At 34.9% G+C, this 24,346-nt stretch overlaps 1 protein-coding gene across 1 annotated transcript in view; it reads left to right on the top strand.

Annotated features, from left to right (window-relative positions):
• Kif21a (kinesin family member 21A) overlaps positions 1-24,346 on the top strand; it is a 145,280-nt gene that overhangs the window by 52,440 nt on the left and 68,494 nt on the right. Inside the window, exons 2-6 of the mRNA XM_026393914.2 lie at positions 20,813-21,035; positions 21,159-21,341; positions 22,236-22,385; positions 23,081-23,215; positions 23,591-23,758. Coding sequence (XP_026249699.2) covers positions 20,813-21,035; positions 21,159-21,341; positions 22,236-22,385; positions 23,081-23,215; positions 23,591-23,758 — 859 coding nt within the window. The remainder of the gene's footprint in view (positions 1-20,812; positions 21,036-21,158; positions 21,342-22,235; positions 22,386-23,080; positions 23,216-23,590; positions 23,759-24,346) is intronic.

Consider the following 24,346-nt stretch of genomic DNA (forward strand, 5'->3'; position numbering starts at 1 on the left):
AAGCCTGTGTTTTGGATGATACAATATATACAATATTTTTACTTATTGATATCTAGCTCTTTAATGGACAAAGCAAATTTCTGTATGTTAGAGATATATGAAAAGCACATGAAATGTAAAACATTCTGTTAGCTATTATTTTTTGTTCTCTGATTTTCAGGTGACATCTTTATGTATATAAGTTTTTACTGAATCAATTTTAAGGAACCAAAGAAAGCAAATATTAATCTCTCTGACAGATATATTTTTTTCATTTATAGTTATATGCTTATTTATTTTTAATTGAGAGGAATGGTAATATGGCTCAATGGTAGAGTGGTAGAGTATAGGCGTGTAGGTTCCTTCTGTCTTGTAATTTGGCTGTCCCTAGGATATTGATCTCATGTGCATGGATGGAAAATACCATGTTCACATTCTAGCAGGAAGAGGAACAGGGAGGACATGGTCCTTTTTTTTTCTTTTTTTAAAGGAACTAACCAAGAAGTAGCACACATCAGTCATTTTGCAATCTTTTAGTCAGAACTCAGTCATATCACCACATGTAGTAGCAGAGCAGGTTCGGAAATGTAGAGTTCCAAATACCTACCCACCCAGAATTCCTGTTCCTCTGGAAGGAGAACATGGATTTGGGGAGACATCTTACAGTTTCTGCATGTGCACTTCATTTCTCATCCATGACATATTCATTCTTTCACCAAATCTTACCCATCTCGTAATATATTGTACCTGGATAATGGGAAGTCTGTTCTTACGTCCTATTATAGCTTCTTGTGATTGGCCCATTTACTCGGAAAGCCAACTTGTCTGCTGTATGAAATACATGTCCAATGTACAATAAAAGTAGGAGTAGGGTAACACATCCAATAGACAGCGATAGAGGAAAAGCTGGGTGAGACACTCCATTTGGAAAAGGGGAATACTGGAAACCCAAAAGTCATCGATCCTTACCTAGCACCTGTTAAATTCTGTGCATAGAAATCATGAAGACCTTTATGTTGGCAGTAGAAAAAGGTCTCTGTTAGCCCTGCTGACAAACTGGCCCCATTGTCCTCAGGGAGGAGATCACTTGTTCTCCCTGGTTTCTGACTTTGTCCTTTGGGAGATTCTTTATTATTCTCCATGGCCAGATATAAAGTGGATATTGGAAAGTATATTGTTGTCCTGGGATAGATAGCTTTCAAACTCACTTCCTGATGGTGCAGGTAAGGAAGTCTAAGGGGCTTTGTGTTGAGCAGTCCAGGCTTGTGTGTCTCTGTATGTGTAAGTACTACATCCTCTTAAAACTCACTGAACTTTAAACCTATTTGAGCTGATTGGCTACAAGTCAAAGTTAACATAATTAGTTATTTCCCCCAGCTAAATGTTGAATTTTATCTGTGCATGATGGTGCACACCTGAATTCTCAGCAACTTGGGAGGCTGAAGGAGGAGGATTGCAAGTTCTAGACCGGCCCCAGCAACTTAGCAAGATCTTGTTTCAAAATAAAAAATAAAAAGGACCAGAGATGCAGCTCAATTGTAAAGCACCCCCAGGTCCAAGCCCCAGCATGGGGGGAAAAATCTGGATTTTAATCGCTGACTTTTGTACTCTGCAAACCCCTATTTCTTGAGACTTGGGTGAACAGGTAATAGCTTCCATATCTTCTTAATTGCTGGCTAGCTCCCATTGTCTGATTGGGAGCTGTTGGGGCCCAGGGTTCTACTGGCCTAAGGAGTGATTTCTGAACATTCTGTTTTCATTGTGTAGGTGTGGGGTGTAGAGGAACAACTTTTCAACCCAGTGAAGCCCACTTTATGAGATATTCAGCCAACTTAGAATTCAGGCTGTGTATGGTGTGAATTTTCCTCAGTAGAGCCAAATTTCCTTCCACATCTACTTGAGACTGCTTGATTTAGGCTGAGTTTATATATCTTGGAAGCACTTTGTTGAAGGCAGCAAGAAGTCAATACCTACTAACATTCTTGATTTTTCAAGTAACTTTCCTTCAAGTTAGAGGCTTTATCCCTTCAAGGTACTTAACTTTCAAGATGACATTTAACTGAACATTTTGGCATGGCATAATAAGAGCCAGAGACTTTTCTTCAGACTGTGTGCTCACCTGCTGTTCATTCTTTGTCAGTGCCACATATCACAAGTTCTGTTAGGGTGGTATCTTCTTACAGCTATTTAGTTAGAGTATGGGTTGTGCTGTTTGAACAAAGACCCCAAATTACAAAAAGAAGTTTACATCTCTTCCACATTATATGTGTTATATAAACGGACCAGGACTGATAAGATACACTGTGTTGGGGGCCCAGGATTCTTCTATATGACTTTAGTGATACCTCTGTTCACACAGGTCAACATGGCAAGACCACCCTTGGATTCTAGTGAGCATGAAGGCAAGAAAAAAGGCCAAGACCCATCCTTACAATTTAAAGACTCTAGTGTTGGCACTGACTAGAACCTGGCCATGTGACCACATAGCTACAAGGAGGCTAAAATGTGCAGAGTATTCAGGCAAACATGTTACTAATAGTGAACATTTTTATTAATAAGGAAAAAAGGATGGGTTTTGGAGTACCATTAGTATTATGCCACAAAATGCAAATACACATTTTGATTTTAAAGAACACAAGTAAAAACAAAACCTAAGTCAAACACAAATCTTTTATCACCACACTGAAATTAATGTTTGGGAAGGATGATTTTAAAGTATAGTAACCTAGGCATCAACACCTGACTGCATGACTTATAAATTTAATTGCCTTTGGAACAATTTAATCTGCAATTTGCCTTTCAGAGACTATAGTGAATATGCTCATTTGCATTACATTTGAAACTGTGTGTTTAAAAATTTATTTCTTCACCTGTGAGGCTTTTCTCCTCATTAATACTTAATGAGGTATAAAGTACTGTGTATATCCACAATAGCATTGGGTCTCAAGCTTTTCGCTCAAAATTCCCCTCACCACAGTGAGAGAAAAATGTGTAATGTACTATTCAATTAGAAATTTCTTTAAATTTTCAAGTATTATCTAAAAAATTGATTTAAATTTTATATTGCACTACATTTTGTATATGCATTCTAGAAATATTTTCTCATTATTAAAAATGTATTAAGTACTAATTAATGTTATCAAAAGTAAAGTTAATATTCCAGGAAGATGTGCAATATTTTTCTTTGTTCCACATTGAATCATAACTCTGAGAATGATTAAAATAATTGAGAAGATTGGGTAGTTGGGTATATACAACTCACACAATATGTTTTATTCATATTCACTTCCATCCAGTTATGAAACTAAAAGATATTCAATGTGGCCATTGGTGGCATGCATTTTAAAGGGTCCTTTCCTTCCTTCCCTGTTTCCTCAGTGGTTGCCTTCTCAGTCCACTGCTCTAATATAATTGACTCCTCATTCTTCAAGTCTCTAATAAAATGTCACATTTTCTGAGGAAGAAATTTGTGACACATGGACCTTAAAGACCCAATGACCCCTGGCTCCTGTCGTTCCTTACTTCGTGTAGTTTTCTTGGCTTGAGTTGGATAATACTTGTGACTTGCTTCTAATCAGCAGAATATGGAAAAAGTGATGGGATATTACTCCCATAATTGCTTTATATGGTCTAGGTTTTAGGAGATAAGAGTGAGATTTTCCTGATGGTTTTGAAGTAGTAAGCTGCCATATTGCGAGAGGGCCACATGGCAGTATCTAAGAGCTGAAAGAGGCCATCTGCCAGCAAGAAAACAAGGACCTTACTTCAGAACTGTTAACACCTGAATTCTGCCAACAACTTAAATGTGCTTAGAAGACCCTGAACTCCCACTGGGAACAACTACCAGCTCTTGCCTTGATTTCATCCTCCAAGGACTTTGAGCAGAGGCCCCAGCTATGCCATGCCTGGACTTTTGTTTTGTAGAAAATATGTTGTCATAGGTCCCAAGTTTATAGTAATTTGTTACAGTGCAATAGAAAACAAATGCAGGTTTCAAGAGTCCTGTGCTGCTTGAGGAACACGAAACCAAAATAGCGCATTCCTTATCTTACCTTCCTTCTTCTTGGATGTGACTGCAAATATTTGGAGCAATCTTGCCCAAGGGTGGTGAAGATAAAACCCAGAATCTGGCCTACAAGTTTCATGTTCTGTTGAGCTTTCTTGTCTGAGCTCATCTTTGAATCACTGATTTAAATACTGTAGTTGGTTTGACTTTGCAATGCCTAGAAATAAAGTTATTAGGATTTGGCACTTTAATAAAATTCTGTATATATATAATAATGAGATATGAGATAGCTATTTTAAAACAATAGCTCTAATAGTCATTATTAGGATTTTCCATAGGTGAAAAACACAGTGTAAGGAATAAAGCACATGTTTCTTTGGTTTATTTCTTTTCCAATTCATTTCTTTTTCACTTCATTTCTTTTTCTTCCAGATCCTATCTACCTAAAAACCTTCTGAAATATCATCTTTTATTTTTTCCCTGCCATAATGATACTATTCTCCCCTCTTCTGACTTGGGCTGATGTCTTCCACCTATTCCACCTTTGACTTTCAAACCCCAAAAAGAGCATCAGCATTACCTGTAGTTTGTTGGAAATGCAGATTTTTAACTCCCACCTGAATATCCACATCAGAATGTATATTTTTATCAGCTCTTCCTGTTGTTCATGTATACACTGATGTTTGGAAGTACCGCTTTAAGATTCTTTTGTGTGTAGTAGTATATCATGTTGAGTTACAATCATTTTTGTATGTGCCTCATTTCTATACTAGATGATAAATTCCCAGGTGTCAGGAACTTATAGTTTGTTCTTCATTTTTCTTGCAATACCTACCATAGCGTCTTACATATAGAGGCACAATAAGTTATTTGTTACATCGAATCAAATCTAGGAAGAGGTCTTCCTATTTTCTGGAAACCTTTAGTTCTTGTAATTAACCTCAAATGTCTCTAGTGTAGTCAACACTATTTTGATAAAGCAGAAACCTTCATAATCTATTTGTAGATATTAAACCTTGTCCTGAAAGGAAAAGCTAATGGCTTAGACAGCTCTTTGTGGTTCAAAAATTGTTAATGGCATTTTTATTCAATTCCCGAGACTCAGATTGTTTTCTCAGAATGTACAATGTAACTCCTAACTCTTTTAGTATCCATGTTAATGAATGACATTTATCTATTTCCTCTGACCTTCAATTCAAGAAAAGGATTAAGTGCATTCTGTGCATTTATCAAAGATACTTTGTTCTCTAATGTTTCTCTAGCACATTCATGAGCTAAAAAGTCTGAGAGTGAAAGCCAGCTTGCACATTTGCCAGGGATCTTTTCACTTCCGAACTCTGATCTCAGGTTAAGGTAATAGGCCAAGTTAAACTGGTGAGAATTGTATGGGAACTGCTATTCACATTCTCCCTTTCTGATGTTTCATGAAGTGATATAAAGCCCCTTGAATGATATTCAGCAAAAAGGACAGTCAGTTAAAAAAAAAAAAAAAGAGGAAGTTTATGAAAATTTAGCCATTAGAGAGCCAATTTCATTGACAGGTAATTTCATTTTATATGCTTTTGTATGATCCATGTATGTTTTTGTGTGTTTAGAAAAATATGTAATATTTCGTATGTGAGGGACCTTCTGCAATTATTATTATTATTATTTAAAATTTTACTAGTGGCTCAGTGATAGAGCACTCGATTCAGCACCACATAAAAATAAATAAATAATAATTAAAACACCTTAAAAAAAATCTAGGGGCTGGTGATACAGCTCTGTTGGTAGAGTGCTTGACTATCATGCACAAGGCCCTGAGTTCTATCCCTAGGACCACAAAAACAAAACAACAACAACAACAAGGTTCTCAGACTTCTTTTTTGAACCACAAATCATTCTTTATTAATATAAAATCATATAAATAAATAAGAAACTGAATCTGCTATGCATTAAGAGTGTGATAAAAGACAGATAGGTTCTCTACCTCCAACTTCCAGCCTTTTAACATGAGGTACCTTCAGAAGAGCTGGAAAATCAAGGAAAGGTAATTTTTATAAAATAAATTGGATGACAAATCCAGACTTACATTAATTAAAACAATTTAAAAATATAGGTTGAACATTCCTCATCCAGAATTTTGAAATCTGAAATGTGAAACTTTTTGAACGCTGACATGATGCACAAGTAGAAAATTCCATACCTGACTTCCTGTGATAGATAGCAATCAAAATGCACAACAATTATTAAAAATATTGTATAAAATTACTTCTGTGTATATGGTGCATATGAGACATAAATGAATTTCATGTTTGGACATGGGTCCCATTCCTAAGATAGCTTATTATGTAAATGCAAATATTCCAAAATCTGCAATAATCCAAATTCTGAAACACTGCTCTTGAAAGTATGAACAAACTATGGACATGATGAACCTCCTTACTTCTGATGTTGCGAGGCCTTGGTTTTCACTTTGTTTTCAGAGGAGCTTGGTACTTCATGGAGTGTATTAAAAGCTACTGGGGGTGGGGAACCTAGTGGTGAGGGATCCTTGGGCAGCTCCAGTAGGAGTTACTCATTTTTTATGTTTTTTTTTGTTTTGTTTTTTTAACATATTAGGCCTCAGGACTAAGATTTTTGTTTGGGAGGAAAAAAGTGGTGGAAATAGTGACATTGTTATTTGTGTTGTGTGGCACGGGACTCTACCCTACAGTGTTAAGGTCCACTTCCAAAATGAAGCATAAATGGTACTACCCACCACTGCTTCCACAGTCTGGTGTTGGGCTAGCACTGCGTTAGAATCCAAGTGAGAGCTAATTAAAAGTACTGATTCTGTGCCCCACCTATGGAAATTCTGACTTAATAGGTCTGGGGTGGGGCCTGAGAATATAAATTAAAATATAACTAAACAAAATAAATAAACACATTGAACTTACCAGGTGATTCTCCCATGCAGCCAGGTTTGAGAACTGATACTACTCTTATCTGTTATCAGTAGCCAGTGAGGGGACCCTCCTATCTCCTAAGATAATCAACCTAATTTTGATGTATTAATTGTTAAAAATTTCTTTCCTCATTTTGGCTGAAATATTCATCTCTAACTTTATTTGAATTCTCTGCTATGAGTGTACCATGAGTAGAATGAGCATACATCTCAGTTTACTGTGACATTTTTAACTTATAACAGTTATTTTGGAACAATTATTAATAGTATTCCTTTTGCTTTTGGAGTTATCCTAGATTGAACAGTAGATTATATGATCATTCTGACTATGACTAATATTTTTAGAACCAAACCATTTATATAAGTTGAAGAGCAAATATTAATTTCCCATTGTTGCTATAACAAATTATTACAAATTTGGTGGTTTTAAAAAAAACACAAGGACTTCCCCTTTTGTAATTCTGGAGGTCAAAAATCCTAAAATGATCTGGGAGGACTGTATTCCTTCTGGAGGCTCATTCTATAATAAGAACCTCTTTTCTTGCCGTTTCTTGCTTATAGAAGCCACTTGTGTTCTTTGACCTTTGGCTCCCTCCTCCATCTTCAAAGCCAGCAAAGGCTAGTCAAGTCTTTCTTACACTGTAGCACTTGATGTGCCTCTGCTGAAGTAAATCTTACTTTCTCTTTTAAGGGCACTTGTGATTACATCAGTCTACCCGAATAATATCAAGATTCTTAATCACCTCTGTAGAATCCCTTACCAAGTATGGTAATGCCTTCATGGTTTCAGGGATTTGGGACTATTATTTAGCTAGCCAAAGGGCACAATATATTCCATTCCCCTTTTATATTTTGTACTTGTACATAGCAGGAGCTGCTACCAGAAGAAAAATATCACAGATTCCTAGTAAAAAATAAACAGAAAAAAAAATGGGAACCCAGGCTGAGGAAGCTTAGAAAATATAAAAGTACTTAATACAATTATAGTGTTATTATGTAATGGCTTCTGAATTAAAGGATCTAAAGGAAATGATGTTTCTAATTGAGTTAATTTTCTTTAGCAGCATTTTTTAAAAATTTTTGAGGACACATAGGAAATGTAACTATTATCAAACATTTGATTCAGGGATTCTGAAATCAAGAAAATAAGTTTACAGGCAGGTATGTAAAGATCAATAACTTAGAAGGAGAATGAATTCATTTTTTTTCTGCAAAAGACAAATAGATTAATGGTGTTGTGAATGAATCTCCTTTGATCTATTTAGTCTTGTCATCAAAATATGCCAGAAGTGACTCATGTCACTAGACCAAGTTCAAAATTTTATACACAGTCCTTTTGAAGATTATGGTCTTGAAACAATAAGGTCTAATGTCATAAAGGTCATAAGGTATCTTTCTGTATTAGTTATCTATTGCCATGTAACAAACTGTCACATATTCAGCAACTTAAAACAAATAACACATGTATAGTTGATGAACTTTACTTTGCTGTGACCAAAATACCAGACAAGAACAACTTAGAGGATGAGAAGTTTATTTTGGCTCATGCTTTTAGAGATTCAGTCCATGGTGGGCTGGCTCCATTGTTCTGGCCCAAGATAAGGCAGAACAACATGGTGGAAGAGTGTGATGGAGAAGTGCTGCTCCATTCATGGAGCATTCATGGAGCATTCATGGAGACCTGGAAGCAGAGAGAGCAAGGGGCCACAAGGAAGATGAACCCTTCTAGGGCACACCTGCAGTGACCCATTTCCACCTGCCTACATTTACCATCCAGTTATTCCATTCAAAATAGGATGGACTGATTAGGTTTCAGCTCTCATAGTCTCATCAGGTCACTCTTGCATTGACATAGGAGCTTTTGGGGCACACCTCATTCCAAACTATAACAACATGTTTGCTATGTCTTAGTTTCCATACATCAGGAGTCCAAGAACCTTCTACTGGATCTTCTGTTCAGGCCTCCAGAGGCTGAAGTCAATGTATCATTTAGGGTTGCAGTTCTCATCTGGGCTTATAAACTTTACACAGGCTGTTGGCAGATTCTTTCCTTGTGGTTGTGTGCCTATGGTCCTGTTTTCTTACTAGCTGGTGTCAGGGGATTGCTCTCAGTGCCTAGAGGTGTCTCTCTTTAGGCACTTTACCATAGGATGCTTGCTTTCTTCCCGCAGAGCAGTGGCACACCTGCCTAATTAGATCAGGCTCATCCAGGATAGTCTCTATTTGATTAACTCCACATTCATTGGTTAGTAACTGAATTGAAATTGGCATCTTGTCATATTTACAGGTTCCATTCACACTCAAGGAGCAGGAAATACATGTGGGTGTGTATCATTGGCCATGGAGGATCTTATTAAAATGCTGAATCTCATACATTTGCAAAAAGTGTTTCTTGTAGTTTCTAACTTTGGCTTTGGCCTGTCACATGCATGATATTATGAGATGACAGAATTACAGTTTATTTTGATGTTTGTGGTAGGAGTTATTTTTCCTTGATGGTAAAAATTGGTATCAATGACTTATTATAATTACTTCAGAACCAGAATCCTAACCTGTACTGTATTGTCCATGCTTTTAAAAGGTTGTTTGTATTTCTAGAAGCAGAGATGAAGTGACTATAAGAACGGATAATATACATATGGGATCAAGGACATATTACTATCATTTTAGAATGTAATCAGTTTTTCTCATAATTATATAGTTTAATAAAATATAGTATTGTTAGACAATAGCATAAAATAGTTGCCTCTCCCCAAAGGTTTCATTTAGAAAGAACTTTTGAAAAATCTGTATAAAATTGGGATAGGAATGTAATAAGAAAAAAGTAGGAAGTATTAGAAACTTATTGAGGGTACTTGAGACTTGATTTTCATCCTGTTGTTATGATCCTCATTCTGAGATGATTTTTTTCCCTTTCCTCCTCTCCTCAGGAACCTGTTCCCATCTTTCATTCAAGTTTTTGAAACACATTTTAAAAACATGTTTAAAATTAATTATTTTTAAAAAACCATTTTTAGTTGTAGATGGACACAATACCTTTATTTTATTTGTTTATTTTTATGTAGTGCCCGGGATTGAACTCAGTTCCTCACGCATGCTAGGCAAGTGCTCTACCACTGAGCCATAGCCCTGGCCCCTAATTAATTCTTCTCATTATAAGAATATATAAAAATCATTCTATTGACAAAAACAATGATGTTTTTAAGTTTTGCATTATCACTTGTAGCATATTATATAATAAAGCTTATTACATATATTTTAAGCTCCAGCTTTGCCCAGGAAAAAGAAAGGTCAATTATTTGCTTCTGAAGAGCTGGAGAATTTCAGGGAATTTGGTGGCTTTGTATTGTAGGTCAATGCTGATTTCAGAAATGGGAGTAAAATGGATGGTAACAATGTAATGCTGAAAAAGTTTTTTTTTTTTTTTTTTTTTTGCCATTTACTGAGGTTAACCCTGAATCAGTTAGTTGGTAGGGATCAGGTGACCCATTCAAACAAGATAACTGGGGAGAGTGTGGTATAAGACAGGCAACATTAGAGAGATAAGGGATAAAAATAGTACTGCCACATCATGCTTTTAGCTATGGGTATAGGAAATGACTGCCTAATAGGAGCTTCCTGTGACATTTGATAAAGGGACATAGTCTATCACCCATACCTGGTGGGGAAGGAACCAGGAAAATAAGTAACCTGACCTCATTCTTCTCCTACCCTGCAATGTCCTACTGGTGCCTACTGTCCTCACTGTGATCCTCATGGGTGCTCAAGGGTCCCCTTGTTGCAGCCCATGAAAGTCAGTCTCTCAGGGCATAAAGCAATTTAAAGATGGTCAAGAATCAATCTGGAGGGGGAAACTATTTGGCAGAGGACTCAAATATGTGTTTTGGTGCCATCTTTCATCTTGTGGAAACCAGGATGATCATTTTAGAAGACAGTGTCTTAGCTGGGATATCTAATTAGGTGGTGTCCTGATATTTATAAATCTTCTCTAAATTTTACCAACTTTAATGTTATTGCTTCTGCTGAAGAGGACTATGTCATAACCAGCAAAGAAATATACTTTATGCATCTTTGCTTTTGTGCCTTTTTTTAAATGCCTGAACTGACTTTTCTTTCTTATCAGTCTAAAGAATTATAACCACCCACCAAACTCAGATCAAATATAATTTCTTTTGTGTAGCTTTTCCTGTTTCTAGCTTATTCACTTCTGGCCAAGTATTTCTCCTATAATATTCCATTGAACATATGTTTACTTTTCTTGTAGCCCTCACCCACATGGCTACATCCTATATATATATATATATATATATATATATATATATATATATATATATATATATATATATTAAATCTTTGACTGTCAGTCTGTATGTCTGTATGTAGTAGGTGCTCCATGGGATTTGGTTGACTAAATTGGTTTTCTGAGGGACTTTGGTTATAGATATGCCACCACATGAAGGGCCAGTCAAGGCTGAAATCTTATAAGCACTTTGTAAAACAGGTAGGTGGGTCACTCTGTCTCTTAAAGTAGTTTCTTCTCTCCCTATGTTGTTGTTATTTTAAGTAAAAGGTTTTCTGTTTCTTCAAGGAAGACTAAAGAAGACAGACTCATTTTCCAAAAGAATTAATTATAATGATGAAAGAGGATTGGGCTTTTCTCTAAATCCGGAATTTGGTTAATTTATTCTTTATTTTGTCAGACTATGTGCAGTATTTCAATGTATTTCTTTGAGTATCTGGTGTTTAACAGAGGAAGTTATACAGTGCCACTCCCTATGAAAGGAATTAGTTTCCTTACTTAAGAGAGCTTTTCTCAATGTGCCATATACTTAGATAAACTGTGAGGATAAAAAGGTAGGAGACATTTGAGTAAAAGTCAAAAGAAGTTGGTACAATATTCCATCATCTATTTCCCCTGCCTTCTTTCCTAAGTTAGCTACATGGAAGTGCAGTTAGCTACTGCACTTGGGGGAAATAAATCTTTGTTTTTCCAAATGGTGTTGCAAACCAGAGACCAAGTAACAGCTGAGGATTGAAGCTTCAAATGTTAACTCTACACTGTATTAAGCATTTCAATTGAACAGCAATATGTTGATGGAGATCTTTTCATATTATTGGGTAAAAATAAACTTGATCAGCTCCATCACCTGGAGATGAGGCGGAAGGATACATGACTCATTACTTAGATTAGGACAAGACTGATGTATAGTTTTTCACACTGGCTTATCATTAGTGGATTAGAAAGTGAGGTTCACCTTTCTGTCATTTTTAGAAGTGTATGCTTCCTGGTCCCTGGAGCATGTGGTGGTATTTTATTATTTTTGGACTTTTACTGAGCAGATGATTTTTAAAAAATGAAATTATTGAGGGATGTTTCTTTCTTGAATGTCTTAAAAGACATACCTTTCTTTCAGTCAGCCATCATTGTAATTAAAGATCCATCTGGGGGAGAGGACTTCCTTTTGTGTGGCCTAGTCTCTTGGGAGACAATTCAGCAAGGCCACCGTTGGCCTAACAAGTTCTTCTGGTGTGCTAGAAACTTTTCTAGAACAGAAGGTGGAGGCTTAAACAACAGCAGATGCTTCTTTGAGGTAGTGTCTACTTATAGGAATGATCTATAGGAATATTAAAAAAGAAACTCTATTGGCTCAGATGTGACAAAATGATAATTGCAGTAAATTTTTGGAAACAGAAGGGAGGACACTAGTAGGATATAATTAACATTAAGAAATTAAATGGAGCACTAGTAAGTAGCAGCCAATAATGATGATCACCCAAGACACTAACAAATGAGATAAAGGCAATAGATCTGTACAAGGGATAGATTTATTGTTATGTAGGGAGAACAAAGGCGTTAACAGTGTGCCAAGCAGGCTAGTTACAGACAGGTGTGAGTAAAAGAGCTGCACAAAGTGGGAATGAGGTCAGATTATTGTGTAAACTGGAGAACAGCCACAGTCGTGTGGGGATGAGATCAGAATAACTCAAGCAAAAAAAAGACGTGTAGGTGATGGAAAAGTTCACCCCATCTGTGAAACCATGGAGGAAGGACAATGTTACTTTCCAACAGGACAAGAAGCCAGCAATGGCCAATGGCAAAAAGGGGGACATTTTATGTGCTGTTCTATTTCTACTTGTGGGGAAAAATAACAACCCACATATTCACAAAAGAAAGGTGTATTTATCCCTTGAGATGTTTTTAATAAAATGGGGGACAGAGGAATAGGAGAGGTAGAGGTGTAAGTCTGAAAGTACTTCAAAAACCACATACATCTAAAAATGCAGGTTTGTTGTCTACATCTGTGGGCTTACATTATTGATATTAGTGCTACTCTTTTAATATTGAAAAAAAATTGTTTGCACACATAGTGGGAAATTATAAATTATAATGGCATGGGTTTATTTGTTTTTCTTAAGTCAGAATTTTTTCAGTAACTACAAATTATTGCTTAGTTATGTGTCAACATTCTAGTCTCTAGCATTTAATTCAACTTAATTAGCTATAGGGAAAAATTGTACCATAATAATTTAATCCCCCCTTTTAAGTAAACCTGTTATTTAGAAACTTAGTTCTGTTTATTTCTGAATGCAATTCTATTACCAGCTATATGGAGATAGAAAAAAATGATAACAATGTCGAAAGAATGAAAATACCCATTTTTGGGAGCTGAGTGTGTTTCTCAGTTGTAGAGTGCTTGCTTGCCTCACATACATGAGTCTCTGGGTTTAATGCCTAGCACCACAAAAAAAAAAAAAAAAAAAAAAAAAGAAAAGAATTCTCATTTTGACTCCTATTGACTCCTATTGTACCCTATATTGGTATGAATAGTGGGATGAATAAAGCTTGACTAATTAGTACTATGAGAAGACTAATTTGGGATTATGGTTTTTTTTTAAGATGGAGGTATAAAAATATTTAGCTTGATTATCTTTGTTTAGCAATATATGTATGTATAGATTTGTATGTATATGTACATACACATGCAGGTAATGTTCAGTGTTCTATTATACTTCTATTCTTTCCAGAGTAGTTTCATACCGAATTTTCCTAAAATCCAAATCATAGCTTATTTTTTGGTTCTAGGACTTGAACCTGGGGGTGCTCTACTGCTGAGTTATATCCCCAGCCCTTTTATTTTATGTTATTGTTTGGTAGTATAGGTGATTTGAACCCAGGGGCACTTTACTATTGAACCATATCTTCAGCTTTTTTTTTTTTTTTTTTTTTTTTGAGACAGGGTCTCACTAAGTTTCTGATGCTGGCCATGGACTTGTGATCCTCTTGCCTCAGCTTCCCAAATAGCTGGGATTTCAAGGGTACACCACTGTGCCTGGCTCAGAGGGTTTTTTTTTTTTAATATAACAACAGTTTTGGGACCCAAAAAGTATTCTTTTACATGTTAGAAGGCCTAAATTGATGTAAGGTGTTATGGTGCCTTATGGGGGAACTGACTTAAAGAATTTTAAAATGGTATAACGATACTTGATAGGCTTTCATTGACACATATTATCTCATTGTTCAAGATGCTACAATCAGGATGTGACATAATATTTTATGGATGTTTTATGGATAAGGTAATTGAAGCTGAGAGAGTGACTTGCCAAAGGTCACAGCTAGTATGTGTTAAGTAAGACCTGTGAAGAGTCTGAGATTTTTCTCTACTTATAGGCAGCACACTTTTTCATGCTTGCTATCCCAAGGATAGCGACAGAAGACACAAGACTCCTAAGTTGGAGGCTAAAGACTTTTTAACCTACCCTGGTAGATTTTATTACACAGAAAAGTTCAAAAGACAGTTTTCAAATCATATCAAACCATAAGAAGGCTATGGAAAGTGGTTTGACTAAGGATTTATATTATTCACAGTATAGTAAGCACCATAAGTTTCACATTGATTTAAACTGATTCCTGATTCCCTCCTAACATCAGGATTAGTGCAGGACATCTGTTACATGGATGGTATGCAAGCAGTGGAGCATCAAGATTCATCAAAAGGGGGGATTCACTGATTTTTATAGTAAGCAGAAGCAAGCCAGCTCTGTCAGGTAGAAGACATTACTTATCCTGAAAGGTTACTTGTTGCAAACAACCTTGAGAAATAATCCATGAAAGAGCAGTCAGGGTCTTACATTCTTGGCATGCCAGCAAGAATTTCCAGGGTTGCTGAAGTCCCGTGGTGCATTTCCAGTTAACAACAGTATGTGGCAGATTTAAGTGTATGCTCAGTTCTGCTGAGTTTCATTACTAAAACTCTAGCTGAAAATTAGCAAGTATAAGCCTTTCCCCAAATTATGTTTATCTTTGTCTTCCAGTTTATGTTGAAACTAGTTCTCTTGGTTTACTCGATATATTCAGTTAATTAAAAGTAGTTTGGTTATTATGAATTCAAAGAACAGAAAACAGTGTGCAATTTTGGGAAACTTAGTAGATTCAGCCTCAGAATCTCCTGCTATATTCACTGGTTAATGCCACTGCAAGGAACCCTGATAATGTTTTCACAAATGAAACTTCTTGTCCCAGTCATGATAAAAAAGTGTGAAGTATACAATAGGAACTATGAAGAAATAAGGCACAAATGGTATAACTAATGGTGAGCATAGTGTATGGCAGGAAAGAAAATAAATAGTTTGTTGCCACTTTTCAAAAGCCAGCACAGGAAACTTTTATTTTGTTTTTCTTGAAAGATTAATTAAAAAGAATTTTAACTTGCAGAGAACCTTAGAAATATTGAATCTAGCTTCCTTATTTTATAGATTAGAAAATTGAGAGGTAGAATGAGTAAATGCTTGTTCAAGAACAAGTTTTCTTGTGACAAGAATAAAGTGGTATGAGATTATTATAATCATTCTTCTCTTAGTGTAACGTAGGGGGATCAGTGTACATTTTCTGATTTGCTTTATTTCATGAATTTATAATATACTGTGTCTCCAAAGACTTATTTGCTAGTGGAGAAACAATAATTCAATTTGATATCTACTATTATAAAATCATGAACAAAGTCCTCGGAAGAATAAGTAATTAGGTCAGCTTGGGGAAAAGGAAAAGAATTATAAAGGTGCCGGTGTGTGAGGTGGGTCTTAAAGAATTACAAATAAGTTTCTAGGTAGAAAAATGGAGGACCAACATTCTATATGGGGGAATTTATGTGCAATGTATGATGAATGAAGGTATATAAGTTGACCAAGAAATGATGAAGTGTTAGATGTAGCTGGAGGTGACTTGATTTGAGGATGGAAAGACAGGAAGAATCCAGATTGGGGAAATTCTTAGATGACAACCTAAGAATGTGGACATTTTTTTCCTGGGGAAAGACTGACATTTTAAGGTAGGTAGTTACTTGTGGTATTAAGTATAATATTTGTTCAGAAATCAGAATTACTAAAAAAGTTGGAAATCACAAAAGCCAACTGCAGTAGAGATTTAAGAAATATGGGATTGAATGTAGGATAAAATTCTGAAAAGAGGTTAGGATCAAATATAGGATCAAATTCTGAAGACTGAATGGCCCACTGAAACTGGAAATAAGTAAGTTGTTGGTGCCATTTGTGGGAGCAGTTTTAATAGTGTGAGAGTAGAGAAGCTAAATGGCTGCTAAGTGCTGAGGGAAAGATTCAGATATGAGAAAATGAGGACAGCATTTGTTTCTTCATCTTAAAATTAATTAACAGTTTATAACATACTCTGTTTCAAACCTTCAATTTTCACAAACTAGGTACATCAAATTACATTTTTTATAACTTTGTAATTATCTACACACTATATTTATTTGTAATTATCCATAATTCTTAGATATATAGATATAATAATTATAGGTAGATAATTTATAATTATCTGTTATATATAGATATATGTTGTTATCTACATAAATATATAAATAATAGCTTTTTAAAATATAATATTTCTGTGTAATATTAGAATGCTCTGTCCTAAACATTTATGGCATAAATTTTATGAATTTTTTTAAAGAAGCAGTTTCAAATATATCTAGTTGTGGAATATTAAAATTCTACAAGGCTTGTGATTTATTTATATTAATATTAATCAAATTGTTTACCTTGATAATTTCTTAGTGTTGGAGTTAGATGAATATGTTTAAAAGTCATATTTTTTACATAAAAATACTAAAAAAAGAAGATATTTAAAATATTCAGAGTTGTAAACATCAGATTCTTTTTTTTTTTTTTTTTTTTGGTTTGCTATTTCTCAGAAGGACTGTTATATTTTATTTCTATGTAATCCCAATAATGAATAACAGTTTCAAAATTGAGACTTGTAGTTAGATAAATTTGAGCTCTTTTTCATTTTAAGCAGATGAATTGGCTTGGGTTGGTACTTCATGTGAAAATTTTTGACAAGTATAAATTTAGAGATTTGGAGAATTTAAAATCCTAAATTTTTGAAGAAGAATTGAAAAGCAAAATGCATCCCTAACTTTAAAAGTGTAGTTAGTCCAGTTGCATGCATGCGTGGAAGACCATCCCCTCTCATGTGGGAATTTCTCAGACCTGTGCTAGAAAATTGCCATCACCTCCATCTAGTGCAAAGAGTTCAGTATGTCTTGATGACAGTAAAACCACTTCCTCCACCCATGCAAATAAGTGGAACTGGGCATCATCTATGTTTCAAACAGATCCTCTGTGCCATTAGCAAGTATAATAACCAGATGAGTATATGTTGGGAAGTGAAGGTTAAAGACATGGCAGAGAGATATTGGCATTCTAAAATTGGCTGTGAGATCTGCAATTCAAATGGCACCTAGGTTTCCTTTGTCTGAAATTAAAAGTATTCTAATGGCCAACTAAGTTACCTAATGATTATAATAATTTATTTGAAACTATTAAGGCACACATTCAAAGAGTAGTCTAGTGCATATCTTCATTTAGACCAATGTGTTTATTTTGATTTGTCTTATTACATGGCGTTTGTTAAGCTTCTCATAGTATAGCAGCCATAAAGCTGGAGGAGAGCAGCAGCCTAGGGTTAATTAGGTGGCTTTCAGCAGAGAAAAACACTGAGCTCGTGTACTGATGTTATATTGGAATGCAAAGGGGTAATGGGAGTTTCCAAAATGAATTAATATCTGAATAGAGATTGAAAACATAAGGTATTTAGCCTTGTAAAAGAGTTGCAAATTGAGAGATTGGAGAAGAGTGTTGAGAAGGAAGCAGTGTCTTATAGAAGGGATAGAAACAAGAGAGCACAATGCAGACCTGGTTAGTGAACCTGGTTAAAATAAACCCTCACCACAACCATTAATGGAAATACTTTAATGCAAAGAGGGAGCATTGCAAAAGCACAGTGTTGCATCAAAGGGTTTTAAGAACCTGATCAACTTTGTATTTTACAAATATCACTGATTGTACAGTGAATGGAACAGATTGCTGGGGGCAAGATTTGACAGACATATATGAGGAGACTTTTGTAATATTCTAAATAAGAGATAATGATGGCTTTAATTAGGATGATGTAGATGAGGAAAGAGAACTTGGTGGACTGGAGAGTTATTACAGAGATAATTGATAGCTCTTGGAGATGGATCAGATAGGTGGAATAGGACAGAGGGAGAAGTTATCATTTAGCTGAGATTGTTATTGGTTGTGTTATTTTGGGATTGGCAACAATAAAGATGGTCATTCTCCCAAAGAGAATTGTTTTTCTTTTTTCGGGGGGAAGGGAGGGAGGGTGGTACCAGGGATTGAACTCAGGGACATTTGCCCACTTAGCCACATCCGCAGCCCTACTTAGTATTTTATTTAGAGATAGGGTCTCATTGAGTTGTTTAGCCCCTTGCTTTTGCTGAGGCTGGCTTTGAACTCATAATCCTCCTGTCTCAGCTTCCTGAGCTGCTGGGATTATGGGCTTATGCCACTGTGCCTGGCAAGAATTAGGGTTTTGGTATCGTTTGTTCTGCATAACTGTATAAAATAAAGTTAGAAAGAAGAGAATATTAATTTTTAAAAACACCACTTATCCAGAATATGTGATGCCAAAAAGCTAAAGCCATTACTACTGTGGGCTGTTTTTATAGTGTAAGAACATAGTTTATTATGAGGAATTGTTTCATTTTTTATACTATCATTTTATAACAGTACAAAAATATTGTTTCCTTCTTTTTCTTTTTTATATGCAGTATCCCACACTTAGTGTTAGATCTAGCAGGAATCTTGGAAGAAATTATAGTTTTCCCCCAGAAGTGAAGAAATTGTTGCTCTAAGAGAGGATCACATGATGTCTGTGAGTGACATTAAGGAATACGTTTCAAGCCTTCTGATGGCTACTCCATTGCTCTTTCCACCGTACCTGGCTCGCTCCATGTTGATTATTATGCTACATTAAAGCAAACACAGCTGAAGACTTTGTCAAAGAAAAACACCAATGTCACAGAAGAAAGGGAATCCTTGCTGAAATAAATACATTTTTTTTTTACTTACATTTTTTGGGAGTACGGAATTCTAAGAGTATGGATAACTAGGGTTGCAGAAGTTCACTTATTTTTCAGAATTCTTTCCTGTCCATTTATTGGGCTTTCATTTCAATAAACTGGAAAGAGTTTAAAGTCAAAAGATCTGGATTTAGGCTTGACTTTATCTTTACAAAGTGGATGAACTCATTCTTCCCCTATAGACATGAGTTTTATTAAAAAAAAAAAAAGCCCATAAAATGAAAAACAAAAAACCCAAGTATGTGGGAACAGATTTCTTTAAAGTCCATTCCTTACACTGTCTTTATTATTTTATATTTTCCATCTTTGGTTTTCTGCATTTACCATTTTTAAACTGCCTCTTTTTCTCCACAACAAATAGGAATCTCTTTAAAAAGTCTAGTAAGTTGTTAGTGTGCATGTCCAGTATGGTCCATGCCCAGTATAGTCCTGTTTATAGAGTGTATAGAATAGGGACAGATTTGGGACTGTGCTGTTACGAACATATCACTGTATTTACTTTCCTTTGCAAATTGGCCTGAAGTTAGAAAGAGAAGACAGAACAGAAAGGTACTGGAGTTTGGAGCAGTGCCTTGGATATGGGGTGACTGTTGTACTGTGGTCTTCCAAGTAAAGGGAGGAGAACTCATGATAAATTACTGGGTTTTGTAGAGAAAATAATATAATTTCTATTTGTATTTATTTTTAATTTATTTTTTAATAAAATTCTGGATATATATATATATATATAAAACTAATAAATACAGATGTACATACATATGTATATGAATAGATATGCACATTTAAATTATGAGCATGTACTTAAACATGTTAAGCTGAGGGTAGATAATGGTCAAATAAGCTTGGAAATCACTGATAAAGAGTTTGCAAAAAGCTGAGTCAAGGTCATCAGAGTATCAAGATAAATATGTTCTTAATAATTTTATTTTTGCTTATGATGATCACTGGAAATAAAGAGAGGAAGCCTAAAATAAAAATAACAAAAACAGGGGTTGGGGCTGTGGCTCATTGGTAAATACTTGCCTAGCATGTGTGAGGCACTGGGTTCGATTCTCAGCACCACGTAAAAGTAAATAAATAAAGGTTCATCCACAACTAAAAATAAATATATTAAAAAAATAACAAAAACAACATTTTGGTAGCAGATTTTATTTGACCAAGTTGTCTATTGCTTACAGAAATCAAGGAAAATTATTTACCTGAATAAGTATTTAAGATGAATTTTATACTCTTCATGACTTTTGGTGATTGTTAAGCAATTCATTGGAATTGTTAAATAAGTCATCTCATATACTAAAATTTATTCGGAGTAATTCAAAATTTACTTAAACTTTTCACTTAAAGGAGCAGATGATAATTACATTAGTCTTTTAAAAAAAGATTTGGCCAAGAGTTTTTAAGTCATATTATTTGAAGATTTCTTTTTTAAATTTTATTTTTGCTCATTGTTTTTCACAGAATAAGACCACAGCTTGCCAAAGAAAAGATTGAAGGATGCCATATTTGTACATCTGTCACACCAGGAGAACCTCAGGTCTTCCTAGGGAAGGATAAGGCTTTTACTTTTGACTATGTGTTTGACATTGACTCTCAGCAAGAGCAGATCTACACTCAATGTATTGAAAAACTGATTGAAGGTTGTTTTGAAGGATACAATGCTACAGTTTTTGCTTATGGACAAGTAAGTTCCATGTTAATTTCATAGGAGTTGTACCTTTTCAGAAATGTCAATTAAATTGTACTTTCATTTTTGTTTCTTGAGGTTATGTTGAGGTTGAACATTTTTCTCTTTTCTTTTGTTCAGACTGGAGCTGGCAAAACATACACAATGGGAACAGGATTTGATGTTAATATCACTGAAGGAGAACAGGGTATTATTTCTCGTGCTGTGAAACATCTTTTCAAGAGTATTGAAGAAAAAAAACATACAGCAATTAAAAATGGGCTTCCGCCTCCAGACTTCAAAGTGAATGCCCAATTCTTAGAGGTAATAATCTAATTGTGTCACTGATTTCCTTTAAATTTTATTCTTAAGGCCATAGCCCTATGACTTTATATTGTTGGCTTCTAGTACAGTGCTTTGTAGATAGTACTAGTAAATGTTGTTCAAGTAAGTTAACATTAGATAGTTGGCAATAAGTACACCTTACTTATAGGCACTGGTATTAGCATGTAAGATAATGAACACTTTAGCAATGTACATAGCGTAAGAGTACAATTAATATTGCTTATTTTTGAATCTTTCTTTATCAAGGATAAAGATAAATGAAAATTACTGTGATAATTTAGAAAGGATCACAAAGTGTTGGAAACTCAGTAACTAAGACCAAAAGGGAGGGGGAGCATGTGAAAAATAATAGGATTATAGCAGTAGCACTAATCTGGCTGCAGAGGCTGGTCTCTGCAAAGACAGATGCGTCAATGCAGTCCTAAGTTTGGGGCAAGTTTTGATTAATTTAAGACAGTTTAATCTAGTGTGAGGAGCTTGACAGAAGAATATGTAGGATTTGAGCAACAATGTAGTGAACTGAACCTGGCATTATAATTCTGAGTCCTTGGTCAAGTGTGTTTTGGTCTAAATCACCTGATCCATAAACTAATCATTTTGCTCCGTGGAACATGTTGTTCAGCTGTATTAAGTACAAAGTAGAAAACTTAATTCAAGTTAATATCATTTATTTTACTGCTGGTTTTAATGGACACCCCAATTTAGTTAAAAACCGTGGAGAATACACGGATGTGTTTCTACCAAAAGAAAGGTAGGTAATAGTGAAAAAAGAAAAAGTGTTCTTCCTTATGTTCATACATTATGGAGTGTATGTTATGACACTCATGGAAAAATTTCTATCAAAATCAAACTTCTAATATTTCTTCATGATAGCTCTATAATGAAGAGGTCCTTGACTTGTTTGATACCACTCGTGACATTGATGCAAAAAATAAAAAATCAAATATAAGAATTCATGAAGATTCGACTGGAGGAATTTATACTGTGGGAGTCACAACACGTACTGTGAATACAGAATCAGAGGTGACGTTTATGTTGTAGCTGAAATATAGCCCTTTTGTTCGTTTTATTTAGTTTGCATAAGATAAAGATTTGAAACTTGTGTCCTTATATGTAAGGAGTTAAAAATCATATCTTTTTTCCTTATATTTTTAAAGCAGGACATATTATAAAAATGTCAATGTTATAATATAGGCAGTGACTTCATGACTTCAAAAGCATCAAGGCAGTGTGTGTATAGTTTTCTTTCACAGATAGGGTTAAACAATTGATGATGAAGGATGAGATCACAATCCATTTGTGTCTTTTGGTGTAACATATATAGAGATAAGAATGCGACTTGACTCCTAAAGGAAAACTTAAGAAAAATTACAAAATCCATAAAAACATTTCAACAGAAGACAAGAAGAGATTGAGTAAATTCAAGTTATTGCTCACTTTGTGCCAAAGTATTCTTCTGTAACCATTTTGGAATGGAAGCTGCAAAAGTCAGCAAATGACAAACAATGGAATCTCAGTGTTTTCTCCTGTTTTAAAAATAATACACCATTATGCCGAGAAGTTCAGCTCAAAAAGTGCCTGAAACTAAAATTAAAATATGAAAAACTGCATCTTTTACATTCCTTAATGTTAATGGGGTTTAGCCTTTAGCTCAGATGTAAAATTTCACTGCGTTGTGTTTAAATATAGCTCAGGTGAAGCTTTCTTTCCTTTTCCAGATGATGCAGTGTTTGAAGTTGGGTGCTTTATCCCGCACTACGGCCAGTACCCAGATGAATGTTCAGAGTTCTCGTTCACATGCCATTTTTACCATTCATGTGTGTCAGACCAGAATGTGTCCTCAAGTAGATGCTGTGAGTTGATAGTTTTCATTTCTTAAACTTTCAAAATTATTTTATGATAATTTAAATATTACATGAATCTCAGTAGAGTATGTGGGCAGGGAGTAATGAGTGTAGTTACCCAAGATGCTTTGGCTTTGAGGACCATGTGCTATAGGTTTCCCTTCTTCAACATAAGCAAAGCCTCAGATGTTGATATTGGAGTTTGACCTGTTTGGAGAGTAAGTTCTTTCCAATATTAGGTTTCAAATTTCCAGCAGACACATTTGCATTTATTTTCATTTGGCTTCATGCCTTCTTTTTCGGTTGTATATGGGATAAGGACAAGGAGAGGTTAGAGGATAGTCATGTTAATAAAAATACTTTCACTGTTTACCTTACTTGCAGGAAAATGCAACTGATAATAAGATGATTTCTGAATCATCACAGATGAATGAATTTGAAACCTTGACTGCAAAATTCCATTTTGTTGATCTGGCAGGATCAGAAAGACTGAAGCGAACTGGAGCTACAGGCGAGAGGGCAAAAGAAGGCATTTCTATCAACTGTGGACTTGTAAGACTATAAAGCTGTGTGCCTGGAATATATCAGGGCTTTACTCTTGTCCTTTTCTTTTTTTACAATATATAATATCCTCTTATGGGGATCTTTTCATGCACACAACTGAGAAATAAAAGTTGCAGTAATTTATTAGTAATTCATGAATCTTTGACATCACATGTAGACTTTTCCCCCCTTTCCCCTCACATTGCAGGTTTTCTTTATATATGTATATTTAGTTGTTAAATTTTACAATAATGTGAAGAAGGTGTGTATATATATATATATATACACAAACACACACATATATAATTTAAAATTTTTTTCTACTTTCAAAGTAAAAAATATTAGGTATTTTATGAAACTCAAAGAAGCTTTGAATTTAACATTTAATGACAGTTATTTTATTTGCTTTGAGAATTATAGTCAAATGATTTTTTTAAAATGAAATTTTTATAATTATATTAGAAATTAACTTTAATGCCATGCCACCTAGTGGTATGTTGATTGGAAAACACTTGTGCTTGAGTTGGTTTAAGACTTCCATTATGTGGAAGAAAATATTTTAGAGCAAATTTTGCTTACTAAATCTTTTCTTTATTG

This window comes from Urocitellus parryii, chromosome 5 (assembly GCF_045843805.1).
Source record: "Urocitellus parryii isolate mUroPar1 chromosome 5, mUroPar1.hap1, whole genome shotgun sequence".
NCBI lineage: Eukaryota > Metazoa > Chordata > Mammalia > Rodentia > Sciuridae > Urocitellus > Urocitellus parryii.